Raw genomic sequence first — 25,921 nt, 5'->3', positions numbered from 1 at the left:
ATGTTTCTAGAAAGGAAAACGTTCCTTCAGATTCTGCAGAAAACTCATTTAACAATAAAGACATTGAGTTACTTTGTGCTTTCTTCCCACAATGCAATGCCACTTAGTTCATTTCACATTGATCTGAAGTATCTCAGGACTGTGGTCTTAACGAGCTTGTCCCAAAGCTCAAATCCCAATTTGACTAGGTGGTATCATGCTTAACTCCCTTTGCTCCATCAGGAGCTAAGTGGTAAGTCCATTCATAGCTCAGGACACTATCTCCTCTTTGGACCTGCCAATGCCCCCTTTCAGTGTACCTGCACAGCCAGAATGTCAAGGCCACAGAAAGGTCTTGGGAGGGGGGGGGGGGGGGGGAGCCCTTGTTTAGCTGCATGAAAGAAGAAGGGAATCAAACTATTCCTAGCCTAGAATACAACCAAAACTAACACATAGGTCAGCCAGCCCATTGCATCGGAAATAACTGGTTTAAGAGATACAAGACTGAAGAATTGTAGTTTATATTGGGTGGAGAAGGTCTCAGACATTTGTACACTAGCACTTCCAGTCATGACAGCATGAAGTTGTATGAATGAGGAGTAGGCAAGAACTACTCCAGGGAGTTTTAGCATGGCACTTTGGTCTGTATGGGTCTTCTGCTTCCACAGGGACACTTGTCAGCCTGAACAGTTTGGATGATGGGTTTTTCAGTAACCCCCCCATGTAAAGCTGAATGAGCGAGAATTCTTCCCTCCTACCAGGCGCTTGTTGCAGTTCTGTTTGGAAGAGGTTTCAGACTCTAGTCTGGCACATCCCAAGGACTGGTCCTTCCTGAAGGTCTGAGCAAGACGGGCTGCTCTCAGTTCCCTGAGAGAAAGGAGAGGACGAGAAGTCAGAGCTTGCCATACTCAGTCCTCACCAGCTGCAGAGACAAGTCATTGCTTTTCAAAGCTAGACAAGCACCATCCCCCAATTTACCCAGGTAAGTTAACAAACCTAGGTGGGAACATCATTGCAGTACAGTTGCAGGACTGGGAGAACTCATAGTACTCCCAGCACTATGCTCAGTCCACTAGGACTCAAAGCAGCTCCAGCTAAAGCTTCTGCTCCACAACAGGTTAGGTTTTCTGGCAGTTGACCTGATGACTAGGGCAACTTGTGACAAACTTGTTTCCCAGTCTGTCACGAATATCTAGTGTCCCCTGTGATGTTGTACCCCATAATGCTTTATGGGACTAGGACATAACTGGAATCGGTTTTATGCTACCTGTGCCATACAACAGATCTATGTAAAGGTTATGATCTACTGAATCTATTAATCCCATTTGTATGCATTTATCATTTTTGTATTCAAAGTTATGAATATTGGCTGCGTACTGGCTTGATTTCTAAATACCCTTAGTAGAGCATTTGGTCAGTTCCTGGAGGAAGTAATTTGCAAAGTTAAGTGCCCAATCAAGAAGCACTTAAGGCACAATGCATCTTGGAATGCTCCAATCCACATTGTCTTCCTGGAGACATTCAAAATACCATGTGGGCAATGGCTTCTGCCTGTAAAATCTGAGTCATGCATGGACATGTGACTTGCCCAGGTGACTCAAGGACTCCATCTTGGAGCTGGACTTTGCATAGGAGAGAGGAGGGGGGTCTCCACCCACAAGAGAAAGTCTATTTAAGCCTGTGGGAGACCCCTCCATTTTGGCTTCCGCTGGCTAAAGAGAGCCTCTCCACCCCCCAGGATACCTGAAAAACTGGAACAAAGGACAGTAAAGGGGGTGTGAGTGATTGCTGGACCCAGACTTGCAAGAGACTAGTCTGTAAAAGGAAGCTTACTGGAACTGGTGAGATCTTATCTGTATTCATAGGTGTGCGCACGGGGTGTGCCCAGGCACACCCTAATGCAGGAGTGGGCAAATGGCTCCACTCCCCGGTGTGGCAAGCCGCAGGGTCCACGCTCCCGGGCTGGAGTGCCCGCCTAACACAGCAAGCTGCCTTTCCCCCTCCCCTGGAGCCATGCGCACAGCGCTCTGGGGTCCGGGGCTGCGCACTCCCGCGGGGCAGCGTTTGGCTCCGCGGGGAGGCTAGGAGCCTCATCTCATGGTAAGGGGTCCGGAGCCAGCAGGGTTGGATAAGGGGTGGGATCCCAGGGGGGTGGTTAGGGGCAGGGGGTCTCTGGAGGGGGCAGTCAGGGAGTGTGTGGGGGGGGGGTCGGATGGGGCATGGGAGTCCTGGGGTCTGTCAGGGGGTGGATAGGGGTCAGGGAGCAAGGAGGGTCCTGGGGGGGCTGGATGAGTCAGGAGTTTTGGGGGGCTGTCAGGAGGCAGGGGTGTGGAGAGGGGATAGGGAGGCAGGGAGTGGGGGGGTTGTATGGGTCGGGAGTTCTGGGGGGTCCTGTCAGGGGGCAGGGAGTGGCTGGATAGGGCGAGGGAGTCCCAGGAGTCTGTCTGGGGGCGGGGGTGTGGATAAGGGTCGGGGCAGTCAGGGGACCGGTAGGGGGTAGGGTCCTAGGGGGGCAGTCAGGGGACAAGGAGCTGGGGGGGTTGGGGGTTTGGAGGGGGGAAGTCGGGGGTGGGAAGTAGGAGGGAGTGGATGGAGGTGGGACTAGGGTGGGGCTCCCTGGGTGCACACACTAATGAAATGGGCTGCACACACCTATGTCTGTATTCAGTTTCTTACTGTATTAGACAGACTTGTGTGTTATTTTATTTTACTTAGTAATTCACTTTGTTCTGTCTGTTACTACTTGGAACCACTTAAGTCCTACTTTCTGTATTTAATAAAATCACTTTTAAACTTATTAATTAACCCAGAGTATGTATTAATACCGGGGGGAGGGAGGGAGGCAAACAGCTGTGCATCTCTCTATCAGTGATATAGATAGCAAACAATTTATTAGTTTACCCTGTATAAAGCTTATACAGGGTAAAACGGATTTATTTGGGTTTAGACCCCATTGGGTGTTGGGCATTTGAGTGTTAAAGACAAGAACACTTCCATAGGCTGCTTTCAGTTAAGTCTGCAGCTTTGGGGCAAATAATTCAGACCCTGGGTCTGTGTTGGAGCAGACGGGAGTGTCTGGCTCAGCAAGACAGGGTGCTGGGGTCCCGAGCTGGCAGGGAAAGGAGGGGCAGAAGTAGTCTTGGCACATCAGTTGGCAGCTCCCAAGGGGGGGGGGGGGGGTTCTGTGATCCAACCTGTCACATCCCCAATTAAATTTTTTCCTTCAAAGATTAGAGGTGGCTGGATATTAGTAGATCACAAGTAGTCCTGTAATACAAGTCTGTTTATTCCTCCCTGCTGCCCTGAATCCAGTCAGTCAAAAGCAACGCTAGTCTCCATTTGTTGTAATGCTTGCATCTGTAGGAGATTCCCTTGTCTGAGTCTGCCTTGCTTTTCCAGAGTCTGCATGCTCTCTTGTCCATGGGGAGAAGAGTTTACCTCTCATCTTTCCCCTCCCTAGCTGGTGGCAGGAGAGCCAACACATCTTACCTGATCCCATAACCTCAGCTGCAGCCCCGTCCCCTTAAGGCCACTAGCAGCAGCAGCTGGAGGGGGCTAGAGAGAAGTCTGATCTGCATTGATTCAACATTGCCACTTCCTTCTGGGCAGGGCAGCCAGTTCAGTATTTATTCCCCTACCCTACACACAGATTCCGTGTTGTAGCTCACGGTTTCTCAATGAGCTGTTGGTTGATCAGTGCCCATCCCTGAGGTCTCCCTGACAGTTTAGGAAGACAGCAGGCCAGTCCCTGGGATCAAAAAAGGTTGATAAATCCTGTTTGTAGCTGACCACCTTCTCCCCTAGTGGCCAGGATTATAGGTCAGCCAAGTCATTGGTTAGTCAGATGATCTAGCCAGCACAGCACTTCACCTGGAGGTGAACTGCTGCTTTCCTAGAGCTACATACAGGTGAATTGTGGCAGAGCCCTAGAAACTTAGGTATAGTTTGACAGAGATATTGGGGGGCGGGGGGGGGGGGAAGCACATGCTGCAGTGATGTCGCTGCTCTGGTGCTGCTGTGGGCGGCCATGGGGATGCCACATGCTGGGCTCCTGCTTCTCCCCCCCTCGCCCCCGCCACACGCACATTCCTGTATCCTCTTCTCTTCCCCACCCCCTTCTCTTCCCCCTGTCTCACTCCCTGCCCGCCAAGGGAGAGGGCACTCATTGTACAACAAACAGACAGGCACTAGGACCCAGGAGGCAGCATCCATCTGCTGAGGCAGCAACCCAGAGCCTTTACAATAGTTGCTCCCTCCAGCAGCCTCCTCTGCTCCTTCTGCCAGTGGAAACGTGTGGGCGGAGAAGCATGGGGAGGCTGGACATGCCCCCTCTACTCCCCCAGCAGGCTGAGCAGAGCAGGGCAGCTCTGTGCTTGCAGAAGTCTGGTGGAGATAGCGAACCCTCCCCCCACCCCCACCAACACCTTGCCTCTCTTTGGGGGTAATGCCCCCCCCCCCACACACTCCCCAAACTATACCCATGACTCAAATGCCCTCCCTTTAGCTACACACTTGGGAACCAAGTTCCCTAGAGACCCACTATTCAAAACTCCAGTACTTCTACCACCGGAGCCCTGCGCAGATACAAAAATTTGTATCTGCATCTGAGCTGTGATCCGCAAAAGTGGTCTGCAGATGTGGATCTCTGCAGGGCTCTACCAACCATCGCAAACCAAAGGCTGATGAGCAATTGCCACGCCATTAAAGCAATCAGCTCAATGCACCACTGTCCGGCAGTGCTCCTCCTCTTTATGCCCACATAGACCCTACCTTTCCAGCATGGCAGTCTTAAACTTCTCCACATTTAGCTGCTTCTGGAGCTGTGCAGCTTTTCCAAGAGAGGGCCGAAGAATTGGGTGTTTAGTAAGAGCCGTGGCGGATGGTCTTGCAACTGGGTCAGGGTGAACCATGAGCTAGAAGAGGAAGTGGGGAAGGAGTGGAGGGTTACAGTTTCTTCTAACGAAATGCCAATCTGAGACATCCCTTCCCCCCTCTGCATTGCCTGAAGAGCCTCACCTTAAGGAGTCCATGAAAGCCATGTGTGAGCTGCTGAGGGATTGGTGGAAGGTTGCCCCTGCGGATATGGTGCCACATGGCATCATTGCGAGGCAATGGTCCTGACCCTGCTGCTAGAGCCATTGTTAATGCCAGGGCAAAGATGTCTGCCTTTGGCAGATAGCAGTATTGCTGTGGAGAAAAGAACTAATTACATGCACATTCTCCCCAGTATTTGGTGTAGTAAAATGGTCCTTCATTAAGATAAGAGTACAGGTTCATGGAAGTACTTTAGAAAAAGCATTTACCTGGCACTACCTCCACCATCCCAATCATTACTCTTTGCAGCTTTGACTCCGAAGAGAAAAATATGGTCCACTTCCACTGTTCCAAAACATACTGTTTAGTTTTAACAGGTTGTACACAGCTGGGAGTATCCTCCAAATCCTGAGGAACTTCTATCCCACATCCGGAAAGGCAACAGCAAGATGGAAGGACTCCTTAAATTAGCTAATCTATGCCTCTGACCTTTACAACATAGTAGCAAGTCAGGCTACTGCTAGATTACCTCGCCTGTCCATCTATTTGATGCAAGGCTGGAATGTGATGGAAATCTCCTTTGTGGTAAAATGTATTTAGTGTCCAAATCCAATCAATTTGGGAAGCTTCTGGGCCACATCCTCCTGTCCGTGGCCACTAACATTTTGCCTTTGTGACAGGGTGGTGGCCTTTATTTTGGTTTATGCCAGAGTGGCAAAGCTAAGGTTAGTCTAATACAGGGGATTTAGGTAGGAGACCCCCACGTAGGGAAGAAAGGGAAATCATACCTATTGTACAAATATCTGTCCAGGTGTTAATGACCCTAGCATATAAAGATGCTTTAAATGTAATTATAGCTCCAATTCAGTAGTCGGGTTTCTACCCACCAGGACCGTCTGCATTTGAGAGGATCTTTTCCTTTCCATCCCATAAACTGAGATGTAATGTGGTTACAGAGACTATCAGAGACCCAATTGTCAAGTATATTTAAATATTTATACATCACCATACAATTGTGCTTTACAGAAACAAGGAGGGGTTCCTGCCTCAGAATTCAACCAAGTTGAGGACCAGGAAGGAAATATATAAGCCAGGTTAATAAAGAAGATACAATATTCCACTGCCAACCCTCCCGTTTCACACATACACGCCCTATCCTCCCCCAAATGAAAGGGGCAGTTGTACCTCTTGCAGAATCTCATTGGCCAGAAAACGACTGTCTCCCTCCTCCACTTGGGGATTAGTTATTGATGTCACATGGCCCAGGTCACCTAACAGGAGAAGAAACTAACTAGAAATCCAACAGACACCCACAGATCTGCGGGGGAAGTCCCACTATGTGTGCATCTTAAAGGAGCTCCGAGAGGCCAAAAGAACAGGTGGAATCAGAGAGCTAGTGAGCCAGCACCTCCCTCAACCCCAGGCATCTGAAGTCTGGATTTTAATCCAAAGTGAAAATAACTTGGCTGGATTCACCACAGCCCTCAGATCTATGAAGACTGATACATTTCACCAAGTCTCTCTCTGCGCACTATGCCTCCAGGACTGAGTTTTGCAGGTCATGACTGAGGGACATAGTATCCCTATGGTTATAGCATAGTATTTAAGAGCAGCTTTAGAAAGAAGTCACTAAACAGTCCATGAGTCAGATTAAACCTACCAATTTTATATGCCACATTGGAAGAGAACCCATCATCTTCACTGTCGCTCTCTTCCTGAGCAGCGGAGCCATCAGTCACCAGCTTGTGACAGATGAAGATGTTACCTAGAAGAAAAGAGGCTTATATGTAGTTGAACACTGGCTATTCATAATGGAATGCTCTTGCAGGTATCCTAATGGTCAACAGATCTGGAGTTTCTTGAAGTAGATCAGTTCCCCTCCCATATGGAGTAGTACAAGTGGCTTCTACTCACCTGATTACTGCTCCAAGTACATCTCCCCCCCCCCAAAAAAAACCCTACACCCCCACCACAATCCATATACCCCAGTGTCTTAATCTTACATTTATTATATTGGAATATTTCATAGTAAAGTGAATCTGGATCTTCAAGGTAGACAAAGGAAATGGACATTGTTTCCTACAACCTCACTGCCATGGTGCAGGACACTTGAGTTGGAGTACTATATTGAGCAACAAGGGAATAGCCAGATAAGGAACAAGGAAGTCCTTCCCCCTTTGAGCTGACCTGCTTGGTCACCAATCTGAAACTGAACACTTCTATGTCAGCCAGGGTTATAAAGAGGGAAGGAGAAAGGAAGAAAAACCCTGGATCATGATTTCCAACTGTAAAGGAGAAGGTTTCACAACTACATTTTTCAGTGCAATAGCAAAATTTGAGACAGATGTGAGATGTTTGCTTAACTAGAGATTTGCTTCTTCTAGTTAAGGTACTGAACGTTACTGCAGTGATGAGTATCAAGGGCCTGAATTTAGAAATTCTGATTGCCTACAATTCCTAGTAGTCAATAGAAGCTGTAGGAGCTCAGCAAGAGAAGCCCCAAGCTACTCATTTCACTTCTTTGGAGTTTAAAAGTTCTCATTTGGTCTCAATTTTCCTTCCCCCTGTCCAGTTGTGGGTTTGTTTGAATCTGGAACAACGTTCAATTTGAGTTGCACATGGCAAAACAGTTTTCCCCAGTGAGACTCACTATGCTTATTGGGTTAGGGTGGATAACCTCACATCCCTGATTTATGAGACTTTGTATGTAGAGTCCTGTTTGGAGACTAAATCCCTGGCCAACAATCCAACCCTATAGTCCTTATTAAAGCAAATTCCTACAGGCCAAACTCCTGTTGTCAGAATTTTTGCCCAAGTAAAAAACTACAGGATCATGTCAACCCACAATTTTTCCAGCCCTCTTGCAAGCACGTTACAAATGCTTAAAGTCTGCATGTAGGACACATGCCAGTAGACTGTTGCCATCTCAGAGTTTGCACTGTTCACACACATTTCAAAAACGAATTAGTTCAATGTGTGCAAACAGCACTAGTCAACTTTTGCTGGCTGAATTAAGTTAGCTCTCACTTTGAGTAGCATGTTTTTCCCTGTTACCTCCCTGCCCATTAATGAATAAAGATGTTAAAAATCATAATTTCTTTGCATTTAAAGTTGTACAGTTGGCTGTCAGTTATGAAACTCTGCTTTGTACCATTTTAATATTGGTTCAGTTTTGAGTTGTATACTCTACAAGATTAGAATATAACAGATAGAGATTTAGGGAATCCTACTTCGGTAGTTAACCCATTAAATTTAGAGATTGGCATTGACAGCACAGAGAGGAGCCCTGGAGCACCTCTCTGAACAGTGTCCTTTCCATGCTTATTTGAGTTTCCACTAATATCTAACTGTGCTCGGGAGTTCCTCCTCTAGGAGAGTTACTGTAAGTATGTGGCTCTGTAGTCCGCAAAGAACGTTCTTTTACTTTAGGCACACATTTGTTGCTTGAAAAAGCATGGTGTGTGCATGGAACCCAGTCATCTTAGAGTGCATTTTGAATATTGCCACTAAAAAGCCTCTTCCCACAGTGGAGCTCTTTAGAGCAACTGCTGTACTATTGCATTTCTTCTTTTCATACCATGCACAAGAAACAGGAAGAGGGAGTGTTATAACTGTACCTGAATGCTCTTCTTACAGTTACACAGAGCATAGCAGTGCTCCCTGTCCAGATCCAGAATGATCAGTAAACATTTCTGGGGAAGTGGGGTGGGAGAGAAGAGGAAGATGGAGAACAACAACAACTTTTCCTTTCAACTGCAGATCTAGACTCCATGAGGAGTAGGAAGAAAGATACCTTCCAACCTACCACCACACAGATTACTGGACACAGGCAGCATGAGGGGAGAGGGACCAGACAAGGAAAGAGCTGTACTTACTAGGTTTGATGTCCATGTGTGCCAGGCCAGAGCTGTGTATGTACTTTAGCCCCATGGAAACTTGCAGCAGGATCTCCTTTAACTCTGCTTCTTGGAAATAGCGCCCAGTCTTAGCATTTTCCAACAGCGCATCTTGCAGGCTCCCACCTAAGAGAAATAGTCAGCTTTTGATGCAGGTATTTTTCCTAGTGAAGTGAGATGCTGGAACTCATTTTCTGCTGGACTCTGGATACCCATTACTGCTAAGTACTAAAGAACTACACAAAGGGTGGCAAACCTTGGTCAGAATAGCCATACAATGTTTAGGAAAGATTTACGCACCGTACAACCCATCTGGCATTTCACTTGCCATTGCATAGGATGGTGGTTTCTCCAGCTCTCTAGACCGACTTTCTATTTGCCAGGAAGGGACCTAAAGCTATTAAGAGTGGCAGATCAGGGAGCAAGGAAGTCTACGATACAGAAATCAGTGATTTAAAGAAATGTAGGTGGCAAGACTCTCATAACAGAGCTGTTTTATTGCTCTTCATTTAGATACACTCAATGCATCAGGTATTGCACAAAATGCTCTTCTGCCTAATCTTTAACCCTATGCAGCTGCACCCCCACAACTCTAGTCATGGGTGTCTTCGTAAACGGTGAAAGTTGTGCTGAGTTACAGTGGTGACTATCAAGAGTCATTTGTTACTGCAACCTAAATTTTAACTCACAACTCCAAAGCAAAAAACAAAAACAAAAGAAAAACATCGCACACCCAGATCTCACAAGCTATTAAACTGAGCCAGATGTTTGCAATAGTGCTTCCAAGTGTCCAGATGTGGACTTGCCCGCCACCTACTAATTCCTGCCAACTGGAATGAGGTCAGGAGCAGGCTGTTTGGGAGTTTTCCCCCTCACTATGGTTCTGCCTCTGAGGCACTGCACTATTCACACAGCTAAGTCAGAGCAAGAGAATTTGCTTTCCAGGTATGTTCCACTCACATACCAGATTAGCTCCTTTTAAACTGCTATTACTCCAGTACTTGAGGCTTGATGGCATACAGCTCTGTGGCAGACTCCCAAACAGCAATGGCATCAGGAATGCATTCCCCAGATCAGTTGTACCACATCAATGAGGGGAAACTTTAAAAATTCCTAATGATGAGTGCATACCATGCGTGAGCTATGGGTACCCAACCCTGCATTTAAAGTTTATTTAAAACTGCCCCTATACCCATTGTCATGATAGCATTCCCCATCACATGGGCTAGCCGTTACCTTCCTGGCTCAAGGCAAAGCATTAAAGTTAGCATTTAGGTTTAACCCAGATGCTCTAGTTTAAAAACTGACCTTAAACCCAACTGAAGTTGATCTCCGTTGTAAGATGGAGCTCCATAGGTTTAAGCACCACAAGGAACCAGATGTCACCCTGACATTTATGCTCTTAACAAGGCTGAGGTTCTTACCATTGCAGTGTTCATTCTGAATGATCATGTGATCATCCTCTGCCCAAGCAGAGTAGTAGCGCACAACATGGGGATGGTGTCCAAGCACTGCATGGGCATAGACTTCCCGCAATGCCATTTGCCTGGAGATGGAAACAGAAGAAACAATGGCGATCTTCTAGAAATGGGGCTTCAGTGCCCTGCAAGAAACCCTAGCTCAGAACCGGATCTCACCTCCCCAGTCAGGCCAGGATTGAGAGCTATGAGCACTTAAGAGGAAGGAAGGGAAAGATGTGCATTTATGCTGAACAGCAATTTTTAGGAGATTGAATGGCATTACTTGGCTCTGAAGCAAATCCCATCCTGTCCTTAGGAAGGAGCATTTTCAGAAGCTTATGGAGAGGAGCATCTTGAGACGAATATAAGAAGCAGTCAAGATCAGATGGAAGTAATCTATTCTGACACAAAGCCACAGCAGCCACTAATGGAGTATTGGCTGGGCATGTCAGACCTAAAGCAAGGTTGGCAGTTAGTGAGTTAACCCAAAAACTAGCAGTAACTTCAGAGTTCTACTTGTGGAGCCTCAGCACAACAGGGTGATGTCCAATGGATGAAGCATCTGATATTTGTTACTTTAGTTGTCTAGTCTACCATGGAGTGATAGAAGGACACTGATTCACCTGCCTGCACCCAAAGCTGTAAGAACGGGTACATTCTTGTGAAATTACTTCCTCTTCTGCCAGGAGCGAAGACATGGCCTTTGTTTCAACAACCCCTAATAAACCGAGGAAGAGTGGCATTTCCAGAACTACATAGGAAGCTCCTTTTAGCCCAGCAAGTATAACATGAGCAAAGAGACCCAAATCATCTTTGAGTATCAATTTCACATGCCTTTAGGTTTCACAAAGTATAATTAGTAACAGATACAGTGGGGTTTGCCAGATAGTTGCATGGGATTGGAGATTATCCACCAGTCAGTAAAGTGGTAGATAGTGAATGTAACGCCAATTTGTAAAAGAGGTTCCAGAGGCAATTCTGGCAATTACAGGCCAGTGAGCCTCACTTCAGTACCAGGCAAATTGGTTTAAACCTATAGTGAAGAACAGAATTATCAGACACAGATGAACACAATATGTTGGGGGAAGAGTCAACATGATTTCTGTTAATGGCAATCATGCCTCAATGTATTAGATTTGGTGGAAGGTGGTCAAACATGTGGACAAGGGTGATTCAGTGGCTATAGTGTACTTGGACTTTCAGAAAACCTTTGACAAGGTCCCTCACCAAAGGCTTTTAAGCAAAGTAGGCAGTCATGGGATAAGAGGGAAGATCCTCTCGATCACTAATTGGTTAAAAGATAGGAATGAACAGTCAGTTTTCACAGTAGATAGAGGTAAATAGTGGGGTTCCCCAAGGATTTATACTGGGATTAGTGCTGGTCAACATTCATAAATGTTCTGGAAAAGGGGGTGAACAGTGAGGTGGCAAAGTTTGCAGACAACTACTCAAGATAGTTAATTCCAAAGATAAATTGTGAAAAGTTAAAGGGATCTTACAAAACTGGATGACTGGGTAACCAAGTGGCAGATGAAATTCAGTCTTGATAAGTGCAAAGTAATGCACCTAGGAAGACAATCCCAAGTATACATACAAAATGGGGTCTAAATTTGCTGTTACCACTGAAGAGAGTTATTGGAGTCATTGTGGATAGTTCTTTGAAAACATCTGTCCAATGTGCAGCAGCTGTCAAAAAAGCTAACAGAATATTAGGAACCACTAGGAAAGTGATAGATAAAACAAAATATATCATAATGCCACTATATAAATCCAAGGTATGCCTACACCTTGAATGCTGCAAGCAGTTCTGGATGCCCCCATCTCACAAAAGTACATTAGAATTGGAAAAAGTACAGAGAAGGGCAACAAAAATGATTAGGGGGGTATGGAACAGTTTATATATGGAGAGATTAAGAAGACTGGAACTGTTCAGCTTAGAAAAGACATGACTGAGGGGAAATATGGTAGAGGTATATAAAATCATGAATAGTGCAGATATGTGAAGGGGTAAACAACACTTCCTTATTCACTAACAAGAACCAGGGATCACCCAATGAAATTAATAGGTCTCAGGTTTAAAACTAACAAAGAATTACTTCACACATTACACAATCGACCTGTGGAACTCTGAGAAGGCCAAAAGTATAACTGGGTTCAAAAAAGAATTAGGTAAGTTCATGGAGAATAAGTCATTCAATGGTTATTAGCCAAGATGGTCAGAGACATAACCCCATGTTCATGATGCCCCTAACTTCAGACTGACAGAAGCTGGGACTGGATGACTGGGATGGATCACTTGATCAATTGCCCTGTTCTGTTCATTCCCTCTTAAGCCTTTGGCACCAGCCACTGTTGGCGACAGGGTACAGGGCTGGATGGACCATTGGTCTGAACCAGTATTGCCATTATGTTCTCATGAAATCCAAGATACAAAGTGAGGTGGCAAGTCAGTCCATATGGCCTCTCCTTACATTTCTACGAGCTAGGAATATGAACACCCCCACTGTTTTAGTCTACTCCTCCTTCCAAGGTTTGTCCTGGAATCTGGTGTTAGTTACAAGTTTTCAAAGATATGCTTTAAAGATCCTTAGAGGGATGGAGGAGGAGTGAGTAATGTAGAAATACATGTCTCAAAGATATGCCTAGCATTCCATAAAAAAAAAAAAATACCCCAACTGACACAGAGCAGCGTTTTTACCACTGTAGTTTCCAGATCGTACACTCACTCATCTGAGGATCCTGCCAGAGGCCTCTTCGAGCGCTTGATAGCATACACACATCCATCTAGGCGTTTGATACACTTGTAGACAGAGCCAAATTCTCCTACCCCAATTTTTTCTAGCTCCAGGAATTCCTTCTTGTAGCGGGAAACCATGTTGCTCTCTCTCAAGAGAAATCTCTAGGGGATTAGACAAAGCAAAGCAACAAGAGAAAGAAAAGTTAAGGACTCATCATATACCAAGGGTGATCTTAAATGGTGCAGGGCGGACCCTATAAAACTAACATGTAAAGTCTCCATTCAGCTCCCTCTTCATTTTTGTGTACTCTCAACCATTCAGACACAGAGCTCCTGCCTGCTTCTCTGTAATGGCCTCCTTCCATCACCAGTTTGAGGTTCCAGGGCCTTTGATGATGACCTGACATAGATTAAGCAGAAAGTAGCTAAGAATTCCCTCTCCCCCATGACTCACTAGCACTGCAATTAGTTAATGCAGGTCAGGAATTGGGCACGGTGTTTGCCCAAGCTAACTGTGCATAAATGGTCCCATGGCATAGACCTCGAGGCTACTTCAGCTATCCACCTGTAGGATAGCCAAGATTACCTTCTTCTGCTGCTCCACATCCAGGATGGTTATGTTATCGGACTCCAATCATTAACTACAGTAGAGTTACATGGGAATCGGTTACAGATATTTGATTGGGTGGAAGGAGACCTGTACCACCGAACTGTTAGTTCTTGTCCTCCAGAAAAGGAATTTCCAGATGGAAGACCATTGGAGGGCTGGTCAGAACATATCAGTTATCGGAAGAAGGCAAATTCAGAAGCCTAGGGTTAGGTGGGCAAGGTCTACCAGTCTGCAGTGTTTTAAAAGTTTAGACAGGAGCTCCACATGTCCAGCTGTGATTTAAGTAAGAACTAATGCATGTTTTGAATTTAGAAGACAGTTTGGTATCCTGGCTAGCATGCCCCCCAAGCTATGCACAAGTTATTTCATCATGGTTGTTCTATATTTGCATACAGTAGGTGCAATACTGCAGCAGTTCAGACTGTGGTCTAGAAGCTTTCAATATTCTTCACAGTATTTGCTAAAGGTCTGTGACAAGTGAGGTAGTCACAATGCTGCCTGTCCAAGTTTCCAGCTACTACACCTGTCCAGGCCATTCTTCACACAATTAAGAGCCTAGGAAAACAGCTGGAAAAGAGTCAACCTGTGTGCCTATGTTAGTAGCCATTGATACACAAGAGGAAGGGAGGAACCAGGAGTTATCTGCCACCATCACCAGAAGAATGTCCAAGGGAGAAGGGAAAGATACAAGACAACTGGACAGTATAGCCAAGGAAGCAGGGGACTAATGAAGATGGGATATGAAATAAAGAGCAAGAGTAGTCCATGAATTTTTTCTCCCCCCAAAATAAGACTCACATTGCACATTTTCTTCCCACATATGCAATGGCTGAGGTTCCCTCAGATGTTTGTGATCATAAGTGGAAGAGGTGCTGCACAGGACAATTAAAATGTGGCCCCCAGATACTATTAAGCATAAAAAGCAGTACACATACCCAACTCACTGCAAACATTTTTTAAAAAGTGTCTGCAAAGGCTTTAAAAAAGTACTGAAGATACACCAATCTAAGCACCAAGCTAACATGCTCACACTTAACAGTGGGCCTTTTATTCACCCTAGACAAGTGGTTTTGTCTGATTGGTGTCAAACCAAATCTATTGCTAAGTGGTAAGAGGCTTCCTTTTAATGAGCATGGTAGTCCATAATGATCCTGGATATCTCCATTGTTTGTCATAGTCGTAAGTGTTATACTGCTGTTCTGCTTTGCAAGAGAAATTCCAAGACACAAGTCAAAGTTAAGCTGCATCACTGGCCCTCACAGGCAGGGAGCACCACCTCTCCATTTCTTAGCACAACCCAAGCACTGCTAGACTGCTTTCATGATGAATATACTTGTAGCTGCATTGATTCACTTATCGTCTGTGGAGTAGGGAGAGACTCCAAGGTAAAGGAGCTGAGATTTTTACCTAGTTGAATGGAGATACTGAGTTTTTCTTTAACACTCCCTTAAATGATTCTGGCTTGGTTTGATTTTTAAAGCAGCTCAATTTGTTTGGCTAGCTGTCACATAGGGAAAAACTAATGTCTGATGTAATAAATAAAAGCAAAAATATTGAGTAAATCCAAGATTAATTCAGATGAAGTGACAAGCTTTTGATTATAAAGATTAGATCCTAAAACAGAATCGGGGCCAGATTCTCAGGTGGTGGAAACTGGTTCATCTCCAGTGAAGTCAGATGCACTCAGCCGGTGTAGTTAGCCATAGAGGATCACATTGGATGCCAATGTCTTCACTACAGATTTCTGCCAGCACAGCCATGCCAAGGGGGCCATCCCTGACCATCATCGCTGTGCTAGCAGAAGCCCCCAACATGATGCACTTATACCAGTAAAATGTGTTTGTTTTGCTCATGGGGGATGGTTTTACTATAGGGTACAGAGCATAGCTTTGCCAGTATTGTGCTGGATTCCTATACCAGTAAAGCACTCTTAGTGTCGGCACAGCCTCTGCTTATACTTCATGATAAAAGAGAAGCATTTAGCAGTGAGTGGAATCCTGACTCTTCTCAGCCCTGCCACAGAGTCACTACTACTTAGCTATATGCATCCGAAGAAGTGGGCTGTAGTCCACGAAAGCTTATGCTCTAATAAATTTGTTAGTCTCTAAGGTGCCACAAGTACTCCTGTTCTTCTTTTTACTACTACTTAGCTGCTCTGTAGCAGTTTACTAATCTGTAATACAGTGATGTCAGTCTTCATCCTTGTGAAGTGACTTCAGGCTTAATTGTCAGTGAAGTGCTGTGAGCGGCCGATAATGTGAGATACAAGTACTATTCAAAATCTTTTGAGAAGAACGTCCCTTTCACTTACTTGCCATGACCAAGTACAAGATTCTCTTTCCTGCTGAAGGTGGTGACTGAGATTAGCCACCTAAGCAGTATTTAGGAATGTACTACCCTATTTCAAGTGTTCATGATGTCAGCTGTTGCAACAGAACCACCAGTCTGAATGGTTAGCTGCTAACACCTTTCACTGTAAAGTTACAATAAATATTTTCTTAAGTCTACAGACTAATATTTGGAAATTTGAGGTTACTAGCTTACTGAACACTATTTAATAGGGGTAGCAGCAGAATTACTCTTTCCAGCCATGTTGAGATAGCAAGAGCTTGTCTGTATTTACAATAGTCTTATTACTTTCCCCATGAAGGAACATGAATTCCTGGCCATCACATGATTATTTATAGAATGGATGTTGGCCAGGACCAGTGAGAATTCTAGAACTAGTTGTAAGAGTTTTAGATCTAGCCAAATGTAAGTTTGTCAAATCAAGTAAACTACTTTCAGTCTAATGACATCGATTAATGTACCATATTTGGTTCTTCCTGGATTCTCTGCTATTCAAACTTAAGTATATAATTTTTTCCTCAGAGCATTCTTGAGTTACACAATAGCGTACATTATTAATACTAGTACAGATATAGTAAGGGGCAATTTTTTCTGTACTTGGCAACTATGCAGAGACACTCACCTTGGCTGGCAGCCCCTGCTCCACCTTGCCCCCGTTTAGAGTGGGATCTCCCCTAAAATGAGATTTAGCCACAAGTGAGCCTGGACACACACTATCCTATTGCAGCAGTCACAAGACTTAGGTTTCACATGTTTACATTTTTAAAGAGCAGCTTCAAAACTACTCAAGTCTGGTAAAATATTTATAAGGCTCTTCCAGAGGATTGGTACACAGTGAGTTTCTTTGGATTAGGCCAAAGAAAGCTGCGATCATGAGCTGGGAAATTCATGTTCCAGTTTAGAAAGTCTACATATTCCAACTTCCATGTGGCATCCACACTAGTTAATTTGATAGCTTGCCACCACTACACTCTCTATGCAGCTCTAACAGAGGTGAAAGTTGTGGGATCACTAGGGAGGAACAGGCACCAGGGGTTTTGCCACTATGTTTATAGAACACCCTGCTCAGAGCATGTCTAAATGCAATTTGGGACCTTCGGAAGTGAGCAGAATCTTGCTATAATCAGGTTTCACTATGTATTATAGATTAGGCCACAACCCGATCTGAACCTGACTTTTTGAAGGGGTCAAGAATATGCAGTTCAGAGCCATTCATGTGCAATGTTTTCTGAACATACACCAGCCTTCCTAGTGCATATGGGGAGCTATGCTAGACCCACCCTTCACGACTTGGGAGAGAGAAAGGTGGGGCCCACTCCCACCACAGTTTGAATTCTGTTCTCATCTGTTGGTTATAGTCCTAGATACAAATATTGTAAGCACAGGCTATATTACATTCATAGTCCTGCTAAAAGGAAGCCAGGATAGTTCTTTATTTCACATTTCTGGTTTACCAGCCCCACCTCCCAGTAGCGTTTGCTCTGCATGCCTGATTCAACTCCACTGAGTTTAGTGGTTTCATCCTGGGAGAGCGAGGAGGAAGATGTACCAAATTCTTCCATCATTGCTTAAGTTTCTTTTAAAAAATTCACTCCCTTCCTCCCCCTTCTCTGTTTAGCCACAGTACACTTACAGCTCTCCTCTAGCTTTCCTTTTGCCATTGGGAGGGAAGAGCATCTGTCGATATGACTCTGGTGTAAATGGGTTAATGTTGACCAGCGAAGCCTGGGAAGAATCATCTGGATCAGCACCAGGAGTAAATCTCAAGTGCCGGGGACCTTTGGAGGGGAATTTTCCCACGGTTGAAGGAAAAGCAGTCTTTGTTAAGAGACTCTGGATTTAAAAATAAAAACAAAGTGAGTTAAAAGTGTCCTCTAGCTACTGTTTTGTTCAGGGCAGACAGCAATATTTTGCCAGTTTGTCTTCAGGGTCTGATCCACCAAAAGGTGGTTTTGCTGTCCGCTAACGTCTTTACCCCCCTTCTGAAAAGGGACTTTTAGTATCTATATTTTCTCTCCATGAAGATTCATTCTAGTCAAGTCATGTCTCAATCTTCTCTTTGATAAGTTAGACAGATTGAGATCTTTAAGTTTAGCCCATGAGATTTTACAAGGCAAAATGCAATAAGACAATCACTCAAGACTGAGTCTTTGTAGCTTGCTGCTCCTCTAGATAAGAGCCTGGTTACTAGAAGGTGACGGGTTTGTTTGTTTTTAGTTAAGGTTTTACTGACAAAGTGCATTGAATCACCTTTCTGAGGACTCATTAATCGTCATTGTTATGGTGCTTTCCATACAGATGAAAACAAGTTTCTAGCTTCACACAGGAGATTCATCCTTACCTTTGTGTGGCCAGCTAAGGTGCATTTACACTGCAGCTGGGAAGAGTATGTCTACCCAGGCTAGATAGACATACATGCACAAACTCTGCTCAAAACAACTTCTTGAAATGGTAGCATGGCCTCTGTGGTTCCGGCAGCAGCCCAGATACATGCTTAGGATCTCAGGTTGTACCCTGCCAGCTAGCCTGAGCTGACACCTATGCCTCCATGGCCAGGTGGCCGCATTGCTATTTTTAGGCATTTTGCTGGAGCAAAGTTAGTACAGCTAAGTCTACATGGGCTGGGAATTATACCTCCCAGCAGCACTATAGATGCACTCCTTGTAGCATGCTGAGATGACACAAGAGCAAACTATCCTAATGCGTAGGGAAGACAGAAGTATGGTTAAGAGACCATCCTGGCTTAATCAGGAGATCTTCAGTGACCTGAAATGCAAAAAATCATAAAAAGCAGAAACTAGCTCACATTACAAAGGATAAATATAAAAACCCAACAGCATCTAGGGACAAAATTAGAAAAGCCAATGCACAAAACACAATTAAATTATCTAAGGACAAAGGGTAACAAGTAAATATTTTACCAATACATTAGAAACAAGACGAGGACCAAGGACAGAGTAGGCCCATTATTCATTGAGGAGGGGAAGGCAATAACAAAACACAGTGATAAAAAGGACATTTAACACTGGGCTGTTTCAGTTTTCACCAAAAAGGCGAGGTGTGATCAGACGATTAATGTAGTGATCATCAGTGTAAATGGAGTCTGATTTGAGGTTAAAATAGGGAAAGAGCAAGGTAAGAGTTACTTAGACAGATTAGAGGTCTTCAAGTCAGCAGGACCTGACAAAATGCATCCTAGAATACTAAGGACCTGGCTTTGACTTATTTATGATATGTAGAGAAAAGAAAATGTTAACATTTCAGCATTTATTACATTAAAAGCAGGTCTTGATTCCCCTATTTTAGGCTAAAGGACTTCTTGGAGAACTAGCAGGATGTCATCACAAGACAAGAAAATAAACTTGTGCAATTGAGGAAAGAGATTTTAGTCAGACTGTTTAAGATTCTGTGGTTTGCCAACATCTAACACTTGATAAGAAGATTCATTATGCCAAGTTCTCAAGTTAAGCCTAAGGAAGCTCCTACTCCAGTTCTCTAATGCTCCAAGGAGTAGTGTGTGTCCAAATTGCAGTAAGGGAATGTTGCAAGTCAGAAGTGGGACACCAGAACATCATCCAGTGGATGGGCAAACTAAACTGCTATCTGCACGATTAGTCGTATGACATCTGTTCCTCACCAGACCCATAATCCATGAGAGATACAAGGAGATCCAAAAGCAAAAGCCCTTTGATGTATATTAGTCCCTGGATCGACTGGCCAGGTGGAAATCCAAATCCTATCTCCCCCCTCCCCCCACAAAAAAAAAACTGCATCAAGAAGCATTAAAGGAATCTCCTTCCTTAGAGGTTTTTAAGGTCAGGCTTGGCAAAGCCCTGGCTGGTATGATTTAGTTGGGGATTGGTCCTGCTTCGAGCAGGGGGTTGGACTAGATGACCTCTTCAGGTCCCTTCCAACCCTGATATTCTATGAATTGGGTCTGCTGTGCTCCATTCAACCAAAGAAGCAACCTAGTTGCCAGTCAATTGAGAAAGAAATACTGGGTGTGATGGCCTTTGTGAGTCATAGGATGCAAAGGGACATCTGTGCATTTACAACAATGCAGAGAAGCCCTGTGAGGACACAGTGAGTTCCAGGTCTCCACCAGTACAGGAGGGAAGCACTGTCTGTTTTATTGATACATCACCCTATAGTGAACTCATTCAGGAACTTCTATGGGAAGAAAAAATAAGGACCAAAAATCAATCAATGACCTTCTCCAAGAAACTTAACTTTGTATCTATTGCACACAAATATCTTTCATCAGTGAGCCAGAGGAAGGCAATTAGTGCTTCCACCACATTCCTCTCCCAACTCCACCCCCTAAGGGCTCATACAAAACTAGTTTGCCATGAGAATGATTCCTACCCAACCCCAGCTTTGATGAACAGTTTAGTTTTGTGCACAGAAGTATCAGCGTAGCTGGCCAGAAGAAACTGGTTAGAGGTGTTTCAGATTTGACAATGAATGGAAAATACCATTACATTTCATGAAATTTTCCCTTTTTCTAGCCAGCTCTTGCTAACAGCAAGTTCCATTTAACGATCCAAAGAACAATCTGGAAACCAGGAATAAGTAATCAACTACACCATCTTGCTTCCAAGTACTATGTATGTCCAAATAATGGTCTGTTTTCTCCTTGAATCCTACTAAGAACAATTAATCTACCTCAATGGTAGAGAGTTCTAAATACTGACCACTATAAAGAACATTTCTTTGTACTGATCTTAAGCTTTGTTTTAAGTGGGCGCTGCCTGAATACACAGAATGCTTACGGGGCTCTCAACACTAAGGATACATCTAAGGGTAAGGGATGTCTTTTTAGCCAAGCTAATTGATTGCCAGTTAACTCAAGGTAGTTAAGCATGCTTGTTAATGCTGGACTAGACACTCCCCAAATGTTTGTTCCGGGGAAGAGATATTTGTGGTTCACAAACAGAACTAGCCCCTGCCTTCCAGTGCTCAGTCTAGGTTTATGATGAGAAAGCGGGTAAAACATACAAACTGGGAATGAGGCAGAGGGGAGAACCAATAAGGTGGCAGTCAAACAAGCATGTTCCAAATGGTAGGCAGTAGCCCCTGCTCATCACCTGTCTAATGTAATTCTTGCAATACAACATATTTTCAAATGGGCAGAGAGACATTTCCTTGCCTTGGGAGTGTGCGGGGTGTCACACAGCTGCAGTTTTCTCCAGGTGACGTAATGCAGTGGAGTCCCAGGACATTCCCAGGCAGGACCAGCAGTCTTTCTCAAGGATGAAGCAGAGTCCACAGTGGGACTCACCCATGTTTTAGTACGAGTCAGAGACACATCACCGACTTTTCTTTTGGGGGTTACTGCAAGAGGACTGTTAACTCTCCATCTCTGAAAATCCCAGCTCTTCTGGGGGCTTGAACTTTGGGGAGCCTCTTCTTGTATACTACTGTCCTCTTCCATCTCATTCTCTTCAGCGCAGCTGGAAAAATCCAGTTTCTGGATAAGTTCATCACTCTCGTCCCAGTCATCCATTGTGGCTAGAAAGACACAGAATGAATACAATTGATATCGGCCCATTTGATCAATAAGAGGGGATATGGAGTGTTTTTTACAAGATTGATTGTAAGTAACCACCCTATTTCCTCCACAGGAGATTCATTATTTCAGATATCAGATTTGTAGCCTTAACCCCACATATACAGGAGTTTAGATTGAGCATAACAGTCATTTGACTATACTAAGTAAGGGAAAATAACTTGGAATTACCCTCCCCCCAAAGAATCCATTCAGAGCTTAGTTCAATCTTTGTAAAATAAATCCTGGTCCTACTCTCACTGGTGTAAATCAGGAATAGCCCAAATTAAGTGTTATTGTGATATTAAGCCTGTGTAAATAAGATCAGGATGAGGCATAGAAAGTATCCCCCCCCCCCAAAAAAAAGAGAGTTACTAAATATTCCATCCACTTCCCACAACAGATACACAAATCACATTATACTACTGGATAAGCCAGATATAGTGACTCCCACTAGCTCCTTGGCACTACATCTCTAAGAGAAAGTACTATGTTACATACAGCTGTAAAAGCAGGAGACCCTCACACAGTTACCAAATATTTTCTAGCAAAGCCCATTCTTAGTGAGAAACTACCAACTACTGCTGCTCCCACAGCATTTATAACCACCAGCCTGCAGCTGTGCCATTGTTAATAGGTGACAATTAGAACTCAGCATCACCTGTTTACAATTGCTGGGGCCCATCCTGCTCCTATTGAAGTCAAAGGCCATTCCATTTTGTCATAGACTTAGATGGTAGTGTAGCAGAGCCCACTGTTTGCAAACAGCCCGGTGGGACAGCTACACTTTCCTACACACCTTCTCCTTACTTTCTAATTCTTGTCCCTCACTCAGTTTCCCAGAGCCTAATGAAGAGGCTGCATTTCCTGAAAGTCTGTCTATTTTAGTTTGCATTAATCTGACAAGATAGGTAGCCTGTATCTTTGTCAATTAGTCCTTTGGTTACAGGACTAATATCTGAGTCCCACTTCTAAGGTCTCCCTTTAGACTCACTGACTGAGTAGTACATTGTTTTGAGCAAGTGCTGTAACCCATGTGGAGAAATTCAATAGCATTATTTAGAATGTGTTAGACCTCAAAAGGGGGCGGAAAGGGAGGGAGAACAAGACCAGGCCTCTACAACAGGAGTGAGTTTTCAAATTGGGGGTCGGGACCCCTCAGGAGGTCACAAGGTTATTACATGGAGAGTCGTGAGCTGTCACCCTCCACCCCAAACCCTGCTTTACATCCAGCATTTATAATGGTGTTAAATATATTAAAAAGTGTTTTTAATTTATAAGGGGGGGTCACACTCAGGCTTGCTATTTGAAAGGGGTCACCAGTACAAAAGTTTCAGAACCACTGCTCTACAAGGTCAAGGAAAAGATTCACAACTCCAGCTTCCTGGTGCTTGAGCAGCTAAAGATTAAAGAACCTTGTCAAGTCTGTGAATGTATAGTGTGAGATCGCCCACAGAGTCGTTCATCTCTCACCCACCCAGGAGTGGGACAATGGCCCTTCTCTTTGTGGCTGTCCTTAGAAACCAAGGATTTTGTGTGCCATTGTGAAGTGCATGTTTTTGAAGAGGAATATAGAATTTTAAGGAACTGGGAACTACAATGGCTTTTTTTCCTTAGTGCCGGGGAAAGCTGCCAGAATGGCAAGCACGAAAAAGGGGAATCCTCTAGCCACAGAACAGGTACAGCTCTGGCATAAGCAGTGCATGTGTTCCCTATCTCCCCTCCCTCCCCACACACATACATACCAAGGGGGCCTGGAGGGGCCACCTGTAGGAGGGAGAGGGGAGGTTCAATCGAGGGCCATGCAGTCCTAGCAATGTGAGCTGACTACTAATAAAAGGGATGGCAATTTAGGTTTTTGTACCAGTGATTAACTCATTTTATACGGGCTACTAAATAGCTATCAGAGGATAACAGAGCAGTGACCAAGTCAGCTTTTTACCACCTGCAGCCGGCTAGGAGACTGTGAACTTTCCTCTTGGATGTGGACCTTGCCCCAGTTATTCTATTGCAATGAATTCTACATGAGGCTACTCCTTAAACCATTCAGAGACTGAGGCTGGTGTAGAATGCAGGGGCTCATTTGTTGAATGAGGCATTTTACTGGCAACATGACACCAGTGCTCCAGGATGGCCACTGGCTGCCTATTGGTCTTTGGGAGGACTTAAAGGTGTTGGTTACGACCTCTGAAGCCATAAATGGCCTGCGACTGACTTACTTGAGGGATCACCTCTCTCCTAAGCCATACTATCACAACTGCAGTCAGCTGGGGTGCCCAAGCTGGATCCCCAGAGACTGGACAGCTAGCAGGGGGGTCTTCCTTGTAATGGCTCTCAAACCCTCACACCTGCATAGTCTGAAATAACCCAGATTCAGTGACCTTCTGGGCACACTGTCAAAGACACCTGTTTGGGAAGGGTTTTGGAGAAGGCTGAGGGTGTGCTTCCCACAATGGTGAAAAGCTGGAATATAGGTGTCTGGCTGGCTGAGTTCTTGTGAAATGGCTACTTTAATGCTGCGGGGGAGGGGAGATTTCAATGTGTTCTTAATGATGTGCTAGGGTGACTAGAACTTGGGTAGGAATCTTTTAGTTTAAATCAAAGTGAATAAATACATAATTTCCTTTTCCAGTCACTATTAACTAGCTTTGAACTAGTGACCTAGAGATGAAAAACCTCATCCCCCAATTGTCAGTCCCCTCTCTCCCAAACCATCCCATCCTTATATCATAAAGGGCTTTACTGAAGAAAACCGGACATGTGATTAAAAAAAGGAGGAGGAGGGGAAGGCTTGTTACTACTTTTTGTTTCTCTTTACCATATAAAGAAGGCATAAAAGGATGTTCACCCTTGCTTGTTGTGGTATATTAGGAATAACAAGACTTGACCTCCTGTGTTTGCCGGACAACTCTTTGGAGGACTGTAGAACCGGCTAAGAGATTTATCAGCCCTCAGTTAGACGTACAGGGATATTTTAATCTGTTTCAAACAACACATTTTGCCCAATTGTTTTTCAATTATTTGAATTAAATATGTGTTAACAGAAACAAATAGCACAGAAGCCAGATTCTCTCCTGGCATAATTCCCTTGGTTTCAATGAAGTTACTCAAGCAGAGAATTTAGCCTTGAGTTTTAAACTGTATGTATGTCTAAAAATTGCTTCAGCTCTTAATGTACTCAGGTTTCTGTTTCCTAAGATGTTATAATTGCTCTAGTCCTGGGGGAATTTTTCCAACAAAAACCAGAACTCAATATTTGGTATTTCTAATATGAAAAATTAGGTAATTGTTCAGACTTTTCCCTGGTCCTGCAAACACTTCAGCATGTGCTTAACTTTAAATATGTAAGTAGTCCTGTTGCAGTCAATGGAGCTACTTGGAGTGTAAAGCTAGGTATGTGTGTAAATATATGCAGGATTGGCCTTTCTTTAAGCCTCATTCAGTAGCAAAACAGGCCACTTTTTTTCCCCTTTACAAGTCACCTTCCACAGAAAACGCCGTAGGCTAAATACCACATGCTGCTGCAAAGTAAAACTGTGTATCGGTTTTGTGAAACAAACAGTGCACCTTCTCAATATTGAATCTACCTGATCTGAAGTTCATAGCAGCTGGTCACCACTTGATCAATTTGAAATGCCAAAGCCGCTTTTGAATGGTGTATTGCATATCCAGACCAGCTCCATAGGAAAAAAAGTGAGACCATTAAGAATTTTATGACAATACCTTCCTTTTAATTTGGGCTGCTTAATTGGGTAATCCAATTAATCAGAAAGTCTCCAAGGGAACTGATTTAAGCCTAATAATATTTAATGACAATGATGGCTGCTTAATAAGGATAGTAATTACACTCAACTTGGTTGCTTTTGGATTGCCTTGGTAGTTCTTAGATTTTGTGTTTCAATCTTATCCTGATTCTGTGTGCTCCTCTGAAAACAGCTTTCAGTCCCTCTGTAGCTGCAATACATCTCAGTCATCATCACTGCCTCCCCCAATGGTGAGCTTGCAACTTCCAAGCCAACTATTCCTGATGAGCATCTCTTAGCTATTGAGGGCACTGACATGGAGCAGGCAATAGGTTCTGTTTCTACCCTAGTGTAGATATTGTCTCTGCTCAATTCCATGGGCTGATTTAGTATGCCATGCTCAGTAGAGCTCTACAGCGACTCAGACAGCGGCATTTCTTCTGAAAAGAGGTCTACTGTTAGTTGGGAATTCTGCCTAATTGGGATGAAAGAGCATCCACCAGGGCCTCTAGATTCTTCTCTGTTAGGATTATAAAGATGGGTATAATAATGTACAGAAAGATTA

General features: G+C 44.2%; 1 protein-coding gene across 1 annotated transcript; it reads right to left on the bottom strand.

Moving 5' to 3' along the window:
* Positions 1-367: 367 nt before the first annotated feature.
* WEE2 (WEE2 oocyte meiosis inhibiting kinase) lies at positions 368-22,166 on the bottom strand. Its single transcript, XM_054016282.1, has 12 exons — positions 22,115-22,166; positions 21,215-21,576; positions 17,699-17,898; positions 16,688-16,739; positions 13,096-13,268; positions 10,334-10,455; positions 8,889-9,035; positions 6,674-6,778; positions 6,199-6,284; positions 4,996-5,166; positions 4,750-4,892; positions 368-846 (listed from the first exon to the last, which is right to left on the bottom strand). Exons 2-12 carry the CDS (start codon positions 21,569-21,571, stop codon positions 687-689), a joined length of 1,716 nt encoding a protein of 571 aa, XP_053872257.1. The 5' UTR covers positions 21,572-21,576; positions 22,115-22,166; the 3' UTR covers positions 368-686.
* Between the last annotated feature and the right edge of the window lie 3,755 nt (positions 22,167-25,921).

Source organism: Malaclemys terrapin, chromosome 1, assembly GCF_027887155.1.
Source record: "Malaclemys terrapin pileata isolate rMalTer1 chromosome 1, rMalTer1.hap1, whole genome shotgun sequence".
Taxonomy (NCBI): domain Eukaryota; kingdom Metazoa; phylum Chordata; order Testudines; family Emydidae; genus Malaclemys; species Malaclemys terrapin.
The sequence above is the reverse complement of the archived record's forward strand: the minus strand, read 5'-3'. Positions and strand labels throughout refer to the sequence as shown.